Genomic DNA, 13,457 nt, shown 5'->3' on the forward strand with positions numbered 1-13,457 from the left:
TAACCACCAGTTTTTAATAAAAAACAATGCTAAATTAATTAAATCCATGTGCTCTGTGTGCTTATAAACTACCTGTTTTTAGTCTTTTTTACACGCAAGCATCTCTTAAAAGCTAGGAGTGGGAGGAACTTCAGTTACATCAGGAGTGCAGGTCACATGGGATGTAATGACATTTCAGAACTCTAGTTTCCCTTTCTAGAATCTAATTGCATAGAAGATTAGCCCAAATAAGTAAGTTATTAACATGGTGACATTGTGCTAGGCTATAGCAGAGAATGGATAGACAGATACATTGCGTTTCGTTACATTTTACTTATTAAGCAACAATCGAGGCTGCATAGTCATTGCTGTGTGATTGCTAGCGTTGGTAAAAGGCTGTGCATTATGTATGTTCTGCTTGCACACACTAAGGGGCACATTTACTAACCCACAAATCCGAATCCGAAAAATTCCGATTGGAAAATGAACATTTTGCGACTTTTTCGTATTTTATGCGATTTTTTTGGCGCCTTTACGACTTTTCGGAAATTGTCGCGACTTTTTCGTTACCAATACGATTTGCGCGAAAAAACGCGAGTTTTTCGTAGCCATTACAACTTGCGTGAAAAAACGCAAGTTTTTCGTAGCCATTACGATTCGCTCGTATCTTGTCGCGACTTTTTCGTATTGAGCGCTCGTAAGCGGCGGGCGAAACTTTCAGACTTAGCATGATTTTGGAAGCCTCCCATAGGACTCAATGGCACCCTGCAGCTCCAACCTGGCCCAAGAAAAGTCACCATACTGAAGCTTGAATGAATCCAAATGTTTCGTACTCGGCGCGAAAGCTGCGAAAAAGTTGCGACTTTTCGTGCAAGTTTTAACGCTACGAAAAAATCGCAACATTTTGCGCAACTTTCGGAATGGCTACGAAAAAGTCGCGACAATTTTCCGAAAAATCACAAAATACCGATCATTACGAAAAAAACGCAATCGGACGCATTCGGCCCGTTCGTGAGTAAGTAAATTTGCCCCTAAGTCAAGGAATGCCTCCATCATAGGTATTTATCTTGATAGTTAGGATAGATTTATTTGAAGGTGAACAACCCCTTTAAGAATTGGCCATTCTAGCACATACTAAAAGTTATCTACCCCTATAAGAGAAAGACATCGCTAAAATGGCATAGCACATACCCATTTAGGCTTCATGTCTTCTGTAATCTCCCTCTGGAACAGCTTCAGAAGGCCATGAGAAGCAGTGGGAGCATCACTGCCATTATTCTGAGGAGTGGAAAAGGTGGGACTCACATCAGTGGAGCTAGAGGGAGAGGGATTTGTAGCCTCCTAAAATAAAAAACAGAAATGATCATTAGAAGATAAAGGATCCTGTGTACCCAGACATACCACAGTTCATAATTTTAGTAAATTCTAAATAAATATCTAATAAATGTTATGAGTGTACTGTATATACTCAGTAACTATGGCAGAGGAGAGAACAGAAGGACAGCTGTCTCCTATAATATTTATAGACTTTTCTTGACCAGTAAATATTAAGGGACTGATTTATCAACATTACAGTTCACCAATTTTTCACCACCATTTGACTTTTCTGTGCTAAAACAACAAATTTGAATTAGAGTTTTAAACATTTGAGAGATTCATTAAATGCAAAAAACTCAAATGTAAAATTGTGGCACCTAAAAGCTGCCGAGTTCATTATGAGTAGAATATGAATTCACTGGATTTGAGTTTTTCACATTTTCTATGAGTTTTTTTTTCCATAAATAAGTACACATTTGGGTCTGGTAAATTTTTTGGGATTAATCAAATGTAGAAAATAACTTACTGTTGATTGGAAGATACGGGTTAGGTTATTAAAAGTGGATTAAACAGAGCACCTGATATTAAATTATGAATATTTCAGTTCACCTCATCAGAGGTATTTGAGAACAATGAAAGGGTAAATAATGGGGTTGTTACTAATTTGGTAGGCACCCCATTTAGTAATTATTATTGCTATTGTCAGACCCCTGAAGGGTGCTCCTCTTCACCCCAGGATACAATTCTATTGAGTGCTGTGCTAAAATCTTATCTCTAGCCTCATGTATGCCTTGTGGCTGCCAGTGGGGCTGCACTCAATAGAATATTAACCTGGGACAGTGCGTTTTTTAGCAGAGGGGAGTGTCAGCCAGGGGTCGGCTGAAATAAATATAAGGGGAGCCTTACAAACTGACAACCTTCTCCCCCGGTGATGAAAGCTTTAATTGTACTTTAATACAAAAAACAAATGTGCAATAATCTCATAGATTCCCTTTAATACAATAAATCCAAAATTGAAATTTGCACTTATTTCATATCCTCTTCAGTTTAGTTTCAAGTAATTTAGGAAGCATCACATTATTGTTGACATAATGAATGTAGTTTCTGTTATGGCTGATTAAATAAGGAGCATTGGCAAGCTAACAAGGATTTCCTCTGAGACCGACTTAACTTCTCTAAACCCACTTCTCTAACCAAGAATTTTGTGTCCTTTCCTTATAGCAATAAACACAGTAATATAAGTAACTCCTTTGCAAGAAAAAAAATGTTTTATTTCCAAAGCTTCACTACCTAACCTAATATAACATATTATTTTAACAAACTACACATAATACACTGTACCATTTATTGATCATATTGCATAGATGAATTATAGTTAATGATAATGTCATGCAAATAATTCTAATGAGCTCAAGTACATACATATAAAAATCAACTGGAGGGCCACATGCAAATATTTTGGGCATAGAGACCTGTGGCTGGCCCCATGAATACAGCACTGCCTGCTTTCAGAAGTGCTGTATTCATGGGGGGAGAGATATGTAAGTGTTCCACCTCCTTCTTTCTAACTTATGTGTCACGGTGACATACAAATTAGGGAGCAATGGTTGATGCTGCTTGCAACGGGGGCCTGTCCTTATTTCCTGCCCTTTGGTACCCAATAATTACCTATGGCAGTCAATTTTAGCATGACCAATCTGCCCCTTCATAGCTCTGCACCTCGTACTGTAATTTGTATCTGGTGCAAAGTGCAGCCATTCCCTGGGCAGAAGTGTTCTGTGCACAAACACTAATGGGTGCACACTTTGCCTGGGGGGGCCCAAATGTTTGCTGCAACTTCTTTCAGCCATTCAACGATGACTGGATTTAACTGTAATGATGTCCACAAAGGGAGGCAAGTCCCCTCCATGGCTTTTCCCTCCAACAACCATTTGCCTTCATCTTATATTTTTCCAACTTTTATTTTGAATGCTTCAGGATCACTGACCCCCAGCAATAGATCTTCTACTACCAGAATGTCACTTTAATCACTGCCTGATTTGCTAGGGTAAGTTGTATATAATTCATAATGGCATAGTTATTTGGCCTGTCCCATTTAAAAGTTTTACGTAGCACAGAAGAAATTCCCATTGGAATATCTAGCCAGCTGGACCAGCTTCAAACTATTTGAAAAAGCTGAGGCACAGAAACATAATGTGCACAACTGCTCAAACTGAGGAGCAACTGCTAATTCCTTGTTCACCTCACATCCGTTGTTCTGTGCATTTCCTTTTAATATCTCCCCAGTACAGTCTCCTTTAACTCTTTGTGCTGATGTCTTCTGCAGAAAGTCTGAAATAAGCTGCACCAGGAAGTTTCTGTCCTTTAGATTGGCAAATAGGAAAGTCATCTTGGCCTTGGTGCTGATGGACAGAGGACTTGGCAGCACACTGGAGCTATCTGCTTTTTCTACAATAGTAACCTGAGGGGTAAAAAAATTCAAAGGCTATTAGTTACAGCAGTACTGGTTACTATGAAAAGTGTTATATTTAAAACAATACCATGAAACCAAAAGTAGCAAAGAAATTTTATGAAAAGGCAACAATAAACATACAACTCTGCTGTTACCTCTTAAATATTGATTATTCTGGTTGGGCTTGCATTCACCCGTTCATAAGTCCAGTGTTAAGTTAATACTTAAAAGATGCAGTTGAGCTTAAAATTCGGAAACTACCAACCAAAAAGCATCAGCAGAAGTCACTGGCAATAATACCTTCTGTTATGAACCAGCACCCCTCTTTTTGTATGCCAGTGTAGCAATGCACGTTTCACAGCTTTACACTGCATGGCAACACAGGTTCCAGAAGGCAGCAGTATAAATGCATAAAAACACTTCCCATTATATAAAGGGCAGGCAGCCAATATGATTGACAGCTGGGATTTTTAAATGCCTTTATGATGGGTGTGGATGAGGTAATATAAAAAGGAATTTGGATTTTATGTTTAATTTGAAAAGGACTTTTATTATACAGCTTTGTATGTCTGGGTGACAGGTCCCCTTTAAGAAATATCTTTGTTTTTTTATTTCTCGCGCTTAATAAGAAAATTAAACCAGTTTCACTTTAGCACTTCCTGGTCCTGTAGGAAGGGCTGATAAATAATTACCACTCAACTGGGAATTTAAATTTGTGCTTTACAATTGCAAAAAAATTGCAAAATATGCATTTCTGTTAATTAAAAAAAATAGCCAGAATTATTGTTCAAAGCAAGTCCCATTTGTTGTGCTAAATTTGACCAAGGATGTTCTTAGGCCTGTATTGTCCCTACCTCACGAAGGGGTATGATTAACAAACATGCTTCTTCCTCTTTGCTAGAAAAGCAGATGTAGTTATTGGAAACAAACATCTGTCCAGGGATGTGCATTTTAGCAAATGGGGTCCAGAGAGTGCAGTCTGTGTGCCCATCCAGACGCTCATCCCTAGGAAGGCGGAAAGTGGCCCGGTACCGTTCATTCTTTGCTCGGGCATCCAGATCCCTAACAAAATCAGTGGAAAAAAACTAGCATTAAGATGCAAAAATAACAGATTTTTTTAATTACTATAAGTGCTCTAAAAAAAGTGGACAGCAATTCAATATCTAGATCATGAGAAACAAATAAAAACTCCCCAAATTCCCCTCTATTGACCCCCCTAAAACTATCAGCCAGTCATCTGCAAGGGTATGTTAAAAAAAGGACTTCGTGTGATAATATCTAAAATTAACTATGAAGTTCCAAGTATACATACTGTCTTTCTCTTATCAGGGCTAAGGGCAAAACATACTTTGTGGACTCCATTATTCATATAAAGTAAGACTTCTAAACTACCGCTTCATTAGTTGCGGTTGAACCACAACTCACATTACTGATTTAATGGACCAGTAATGCCATAAAGTGGAACTATTATTAAACTACTATGTAAACAAGCCCTACAGCCCAGTTTCAACTTGAATGGCTGCCTCCATGGCTACACGGCAGTGTATTTACTGTATATAAAATGTATAAAAGTACAGTTCTGTTTGCAGTGTGATTGTCTGGAATGTTGTAAATTCTAATTCAACAACAGATACAAAGCCACTAGCTGAACACCCACATAAATTATCAATAAAAGAGTTGCACTTTGTTGGAATGTTCTTTGACTGCACCACCCACAACATTGGGTTCCAACCTTTTCAGGGCAGAGGTTTTTTTGAGTGATCGTTTTGGTTTGGAAAGGTTTCTATCTTCATGGAAACCCTCATTGTCCAGAAGCTGCCTCATGGCGATGTTGGCCAGCTGCTCCATTAGCTTGAAGGTCTCACTGATATTGAGAAACATGGAAAAGTAGTGCTCGCTGTCCCGTGTGCTGACTGTGATGCATTCTGGGAACAGAAGAGTGGCATTCTTGTCCAGCTGAGTCACATCCAGCCACTGGATAATCAGAGTTACTGGCAGACCAACCAGATACACAATTCCAATAAAATGCAGAACAGAAGAGGAAACACAAAAATAAAAACACACCATTAAAATACATGCTGACAGCTAGGAAATATATTTTCTAGAAGTTGATCACGCTGATTTTGGTCACATCTTGCACATCAGAAACAAATGCAGAGAGGAAACTACAATTACAATAACGTCTCTGTGGATTCAGTTATCTGACTAAAGTGACAGGCACCTTAAAGGAATAGTGAGGTGACAAACTGAATAGGAACCTGTCACTATGGATATATAAATCCTGGTTAACCCTTTTTTTTTTTCTATAGCTGCCCCCCATTTAATAACCCACTGTTAAGCCTTGACACACCTTGAAGGAGGGTGGCTTAATGAGTAACATCATGCTTAAGGGTGGGCAGAATGTTACAATTGTACTCCAGCTTATTAGAACTTTGCCCCATCTCCAACTATGACATCACTTACAAAGCTATCTTCCTTTAAAGCCAAGGAAGATTAGTAATGAAAGGGTTTATACATGCAGTGTAACACATATTCTTGTCAAACCAGGAACATGTTACTATTCCTGTAACTGTTGCTTTATAAACAACAGGACATTCTATGCCATACACACACTGCTATCCAATACACAGATGAGACTGGAAGTTGTACCTAACCAACATAAATATGGACACTCTTGATATGAGTAAAGGGTTTATTTGGATAGTCTCACCTTCTTTGCCCAACAAAAAGGAATAGAAGCAGAGATGGTTGACTGTCAGGTAGAGCCAGCCTTGTCTAGGCACTCGCCCTTTCCAGTAGCTACAGGAGTAATAGTTGACCAGTTTCTCTACCTCTGGCATCCCAAACTGCTTCCTCATCTTCACTTCAGCCTCCCTGAATTTACCAGGGTCTTCCTCATCCTTAGGCTGCAAGCTCTTGTTCTCCTCAGCAATTATGCCCTGGAAGATAAGCAGAGCAAAACAAAGTATATTGGTTTATATTGCATCTACTTTCCCTTAAACTGCTGGTAAAGTACATGGAGGATATATATATATATATATACATGTATATGTATATTACAGTGTGCAACACACCTGCTCTGTATATTTTTGTTTTACACTTGAGCATGTTAAACAAGTCTAGAAAAGAACACTGAAGTGAATGATATTTGTAGCTCAGTCTCCTGATTTTAATCTGCTTGAACCAAATAACAAAGCAGAAGTTTTATTATCTATCATGCAGCACTAGCACAAGTTACTTTTTAACCTAAAAACTGAAAATAATGAATAAATATTATTATAATTTAGCTATACTGCTATATAAATGCTTAAGACCTGGGGTTTTCCAGATCATTAATTTGGATCGCTATACTTTGTCTACTAAAAAATCATTTAAAGATTGTTGTGCATCCAGTAAGGATTAATTATATGTTTGTTGGGATCAAGTACAAGTTAATGTTCTATTATTACAGAGAACATTTTTAAAATTCTATGAGGCATGGCCTTCCTGTGATTCAGAGCTTTCTGGATAATGGATCCTATACCTGTACAAACAGTGACCACTAGGCTACACTGCTAGGTCCTGGCAAGGGGATTATGATTGTACAGGGGTGCATTGGTAGGTAATCATGAAGGTTATGGGCAGACAGCCAGTAAGCAATGGAAAGTTACACAAACTACAGTAACACCTGACAAAGCAAGTTCTATACTAGACAAGGGAAGCTTAAAAGTAAGCTTTGTCAGGAGAGAAATTTGCATTGGCTAAATCAATATGTTGCAGAAACAATGTTGAGGAAAAGACAAGAGAACATGAAAAAGAGCTGTCCTGTCTCTCACAGCTCTACTCTGTATTGTGCTGAACACAATGTATGGAGGAATGATTGCTTCAATGCAAATATCATTTTTACATTAATCAATAAAACACTTATTTTGGAACGTATTACCAAACTGGTAGCATTTTCCTTAAAGTAAAGTTTCAAGAGCAGAAGGAATTAGCTGGTTGCACCAGAGGAATATAAATATCATGATGGAATCAATGAGTTAATTCTCCAATTCCCCAAGACAAACAGCAACTTTCACTTCCATTTCTGCTGTATTTCAATCACTGAATGATGCAAATGTAGTGCTATTGGAACATAGTGTAACATATTTTTATATTATACACTGTTTTCCATTACAGGTATGGCACCTGTTATCCAGAATGCTCAGGACCTGGGGGTTTTTTGGATAAGGGGTCTTTCTGTTATTTGGATCTCCATACTTAATGTTTAAATGATTTTTATTAGACTTAAATTAAACCCAAAAGGATTGTTTTATCACCTACTCTGATGGGATCAAGTACAAGGTACTGTTTTATTATTAAAGAGAAAAACAAAGTCGTTTTCCAATATTTTAATTATTTGATTAAAATGAGGTCTATGGGAGATGGTCTTCCTGTAATTTAGAGCTTTCTGGATAACCCGTTTCCAGATAACAGATCCTATACCTGTACAAAGAAATCTTTTGATAACAGTACACTATAATTATTGCATTGAAGATAACATGAGTTTACAGCATTGAACTCCTTGGGGAACTGGTATTCCTTATGCCAAGGCCAGCTGCTAATTCATGACATTTGGATATACAGCAGGCCACGCTTGTGCTTACGTGGATTTTGCCTTTGACGAAAGTGGTGATGTCCTCCTCATTTTCAAAGATTGACAGAGTCTGCAGCAAGTTATTCTCCAGCCACTCCCAGTGCTCTGTGATCTCTTTGCGGGATGATCCTACAATTCATGGAATGAATAACATCACTCAATAATATTTTCAACACCACTCAATATGCATCCCAAAGACCCCTGTGGTTGTGTGTCTGTCTATATATAGTTTGCTTTTAAAAACTGATGTATGTGTTATTCAGCTTTTACATAAAATAGCACATATAGTTAGTTATCATATTTGTTTTCTATTACAGACTTGATTACTGGTGCCCGGAAATTGCAAGATTTGTGTCAAGGGATTATCTTTCTAAGGCTGATGCCACACGTGGCGTTTTTACGCTGCGGTTTTTCTCAGCCTAAAAAAACGCTGCACAAGCCACACAGCCCCTGACTATGTCGTTTTTCAGCCTAGTACTGGTGACGTAGCAAATCCCGTTTCCATGGTGCTAATAGTGCAAAATAGTAAAAAACGCTGCGTATTTCCGCTAGGTCTGACACCTGCCTTTGTGTATACATAGGAATAGCTTGCTTTGCAAATACTGGCGTATTTCAGCCAACGCTTGAAAAATCAGTGCTAAGGCGTTTTCTAGCGTATTTACGCATTGTGTGGTTTGCCTCGAGTCTTTTCAAGTTATTTCTATGGATGATGATATGGGGCGTTTTTCAGCCGCTGAGAGAATTAGAAAATACGCAGCGTAAAAACGCCACGTGTGGCATCAGCCTAACATTCATATTGGTATCTGTACATTAATTCCATGAGAAAGTGTAAAGACTTGATGCTCCCTGCTGTGGGCTAACGAGTTAATCAGATATTTAGGATGCACAGACGACACAGGAGGGAGAAATAAACTCCTTAATAGGCATAATTTAGCCTTCAGTGTAGCATATAATATATGTAAAAGGATAAAAACATTATATATATATATATATATATATATATATATATATATATATATATATATATATATATATATATATATATATATATATATATATATATATATAGGTAAATTTCTGTTTGGCAGCTTTAAAATATATATATTTTTTATATACAGTGGAGGAAATAATTATTTGACCCCTCACTGATTTTGTAAGTTTGTCCAATGACAAAGAAATGAAAAGTCTCAGAACAGTATCATTTCAATGGTAGGTTTATTTTAACAGTGGCAGATAGCACATCAAAAGGAAAATCGAAAAAATAACTTTAAATAAAAGATAGCAACTGATTTGCATTTCATTGAGTGAAATAAGTTTTTGAACCCCTACCAACCATTAAGAGTTCTGGCTCCCACAGAGGGGTTAGACACTTCTACTCAATTAGTCAACCTCATTAAGGACACTTGTCTTAACTAGTCACCTGTATAAAAGACACCTGTCCACAGAATCAATCAATCAAGCAGACTCCAAACTCTCCAACATGGGAAAGACCAAAGAGCTGTCCAAGGATGTCAGAGACAAAATTGTAGACCTGCACAAGGCTGGAATGGGCTACAAAACCATTAGCAAGAAGCTGGGAGAGAAGGTGACAACTGTTGGTGCGATTGTTCGAAAATGGAAGGAGCACAAAATGACTATCAATCGACCTCGCTCTGGGGCTCCACGCAAGATCTCACCTCGTTGGGGTGTCAATGATTCTGAGAAAGGTGAAAAAGCATCCTAGAACTACACGGAAGGAGTTAGTTAATGACCTCAAATTAGCAGGGACCACAGTCACCAAGAAAACCATTGGAAACACATTACACCGCAATGGATTAAAATCCTGCAGGGCTCGCAAGGTCCCCCTGCTCAAGAAGGCACATGTGCAGGCCCGTCTGAAGTTTGCCAATGAACACCTGAATGATTCTGTGAGTGACTGGGAGAAGGTGCTGTGGTCTGATGAGACCAAAATAGAGCTCTTTGGCATTAACTCAACTCGCTGTGTTTGGAGGAAGAAAAATGCTGCCTATGATCCCCAAAACACCGTCCCCACCGTCAAGCATGGGGGTGGAAACATTTTGCTTTGGGGGTGTTTTTCTGCTGAGGGCACAGGACAACTTATTCGCATTAACGGGAAAATGGACAGAGCCATGTATCGTGAAATCCTGAACGACAACCTCCTTCCCTCTGCCAGGAAACTGAAAATGGGTCGTGGATGGGTGTTCCAGCACGACAATGACCCAAAACATACAGCAAAGGCAACAAAGGAGTGGCTCAAGAAGAAGCACATTAAGGTCATGGAGTGGCCTAGTCAGTCTCCGGACCTTAATCCAATAGAAAACCTATGGAGGGAGCTCAAGCTCAGAGTTGCACAGAGACAGCCTCGAAACCTTAGGGATTTAGAGATGATCTGCAAAGAGGAGTGGACCAACATTCCTCCTAAAATGTGCGCTAACTTGGTCATCAATTACAAGAAACGTTTGACCTCTGTGCTTGCAAACAAGGGTTTTTCCACTAAGTATTAAGTCTTTTTTTGTTAGAGGGTTCAAAAACTTATTTCACTCAATGAAATGCAAATCAGTTGCTATCTTTTATTTAAAGTTATTTTTTCGATTTTCCTTTTGATGTGCTATCTGCCACTGTTAAAATAAACCTACCATTGAAATGATACTGTTCTGAGACTTTTCATTTCTTTGTCATTGGACAAACTTACAAAATCAGTGAGGGGTCAAATAATTATTTCCTCCACTGTATATATATATATTTTTTTTTTTTTTTTTTTTTTTTTTTAAAGCTGCCAAACAGAAATGTACCAGCACAAAAATTCAGATTCTACATCGGCTAAGCCAGTAAGGGCCAACAGTGATTAACCTTAACTCCCAGCATCCTCTGGGAGCCTGCATGCTGGAGACATAAACCAGCAACAGCTGGATTAAAGCGGCAGATTAAAGGCTACATTTTAGCCAATGGCTCTGTTTGATTATTATTCGGATCCTTCCTATTTTCAAGCACATGCAGGCACATTATATTATATATATATATATATATACACACATACACACACATACACACATGGATGCTATATTAACATGAAGAATTAATGTACAATAAAAGAGAAGTGGTGAAGTCCTGTGAGAGCTCTGAACATCTGACAATTTAAGGAAACCCTAGAGAAACTGTGCGGTTGATAACAAAACCACATGCAAAAACTGACAAGTCATTGAAAACATTGATATAATAGAATATTATTTTTTTAGGGGAAAACAACAAAATAAGAAATGCCCTTTGCCTCATTACCAGCAATAGAGGTTCAGAACCCATACTGCTCTATATAAAAGACCATAGTGTAACTATTATAAAGTGCCATATGTATACAGCCCGTACAGGATAAAAGTATGGAAGGGCTTGTGTGTTTTTTTAAAGTGTTTGATGCACATTTGAGACGCAGGTTTGAGCGCACCTACGCACATTTGCTAATAGATTCAATTATATCTTGCCTGGTTGTATTCACGAGCGTTCAGAGTTGAATTTTCCCTTCATTCAGGTTTCATTGCGTTTTTTAGACACAATATGCTGCATTTTCTTGTGCTTGATGCATATTCATAATTCAGTAGAACAGAGGGTTGCATTAGAACTGACAAAAACAAACGTAGCTGCATTTAAAAAAACACACAAGATGCAGCTTTTTGCACTCTGCGTGCGTTTGCAGACGCATTAAAAATAACGCTTGTGAGTATGAGCCCTAAACCTTTGCATATTCAGCTGTTCAGTGATTACAAATTTGTAGTCACTGCGCAGATTTGTATGTCTTGCAGTTAGCAAAGGCTGGCACTTGTCACCCCTAACCCATTCCACTAATATTACTTCCTCTTTGACCCCCATACGCTTAGTTATTCCTGTGTTTATATACAAAAATATTATCAGTATTAAAAGGTAATGCAACAGGAGAAAATCTGCCCTGTCCCAGGAAAAGGACTTTAGTACAGTAGCAAACTGGTCTCTGAGCCTGTGACACAGTCCTTATATTACACATCTAGGCACAATCACCAGCAAGTGTGTTACCCCAGTGCTTACTTTTAAAATAAAGTAAAAAAAAAAAAGTTGCTAAACCACATTAAAGGGAACCCATACAACTCCATCTAAGCATGTTTGCAACAGACTTTTTTTTTTTTTTTACTACTTTTCATATTAGTTATCAACACTAATATCATGTTTCAGCAGTGAAAAGACAATATGGCAACAGCTTTACGTTACTGATGCAGTAAGAGTCTCCTGATGCTTCTCTGCTCAGTCCTTACTGCTGCTGTTACACTGAAACCGTAACTGGGATGCTGAACTCCCAGCATCTGAGTAGTCAGAGGCAATTTCTGGCTGTTTATGTCAAACTGAAGATCTCTCAGCTGGATCTAAATTTTTGTTTGCTCTTTGGCAAACCTTTATCTGTAGTGTAGAAAGGAAAGCCCTTGCGAAAGCTTACCTGATTCTCCTATACAAAAACACCCAATGGCTAATGTTATTTCCATCACCCTGGCTCACTGGTATAAAGATCATTGTAATCCCCTGGCTGCTTTTGGCTGGGTGCATTCCCTGGCATTTTCCTTCCTCAATACTGCATTTGACACGTTTAAGATGTAGGTTTAAGCACCAAAGCTAACTGATTCTATTATACTTGGCATCATGCTGCATTTTTATGCGCCTCCACAATATATTAAAAGAATGAAACTGATCTTGAAATTCAAAAATGCGCTTACTTGCATTTAAAGAATAAGTAAACCTTTTTTTAAAATCTTTAAAAAGACTGTACAGCCCCAAGAATAACATACCTTTCTCCCTGCATCCAGATTTATTCATTTCTCTATTACAGCTCTTTTACCGACTTCCTTGTCTAGTGAAGCTCCACCCCTTTTGTTTGCTGAGTACTCCGTCTTTTTCTGACTATAATGACCTAAAAGAGTTACCTACAACACATGCCTGATTGATTTTAATTGGAGCAGAGGCAGTGAGCATGCCCAGTATGCACCTCTTTGAGGTCTTCATAGTCAGAGAGAGAGGGAGTACTCACGCTACACAAGGAAGTCAGTAAAAGAGCTGCAGTTCAGCTGCTTGTACAGTGGA

At 38.3% G+C, this 13,457-nt stretch overlaps 1 protein-coding gene across 2 annotated transcripts in view; it reads right to left on the bottom strand.

The window, feature by feature from the left end:
* tbc1d9b (TBC1 domain family member 9B) overlaps positions 1-13,457 on the bottom strand; it is a 40,490-nt gene that overhangs the window by 19,771 nt on the left and 7,262 nt on the right. For both annotated transcript variants that reach the window (NM_001113841.1, XM_018091926.2), the window contains 6 exon segments: positions 1,171-1,320; positions 3,539-3,757; positions 4,603-4,810; positions 5,481-5,739; positions 6,459-6,687; positions 8,374-8,492. In NM_001113841.1, the coding sequence (NP_001107313.1) occupies positions 1,171-1,320; positions 3,539-3,757; positions 4,603-4,810; positions 5,481-5,739; positions 6,459-6,687; positions 8,374-8,492 (1,184 nt within the window).

The sequence above is a fragment of the Xenopus tropicalis genome, chromosome 3, assembly GCF_000004195.4.
Source record: "Xenopus tropicalis strain Nigerian chromosome 3, UCB_Xtro_10.0, whole genome shotgun sequence".
NCBI lineage: Eukaryota > Metazoa > Chordata > Amphibia > Anura > Pipidae > Xenopus > Xenopus tropicalis.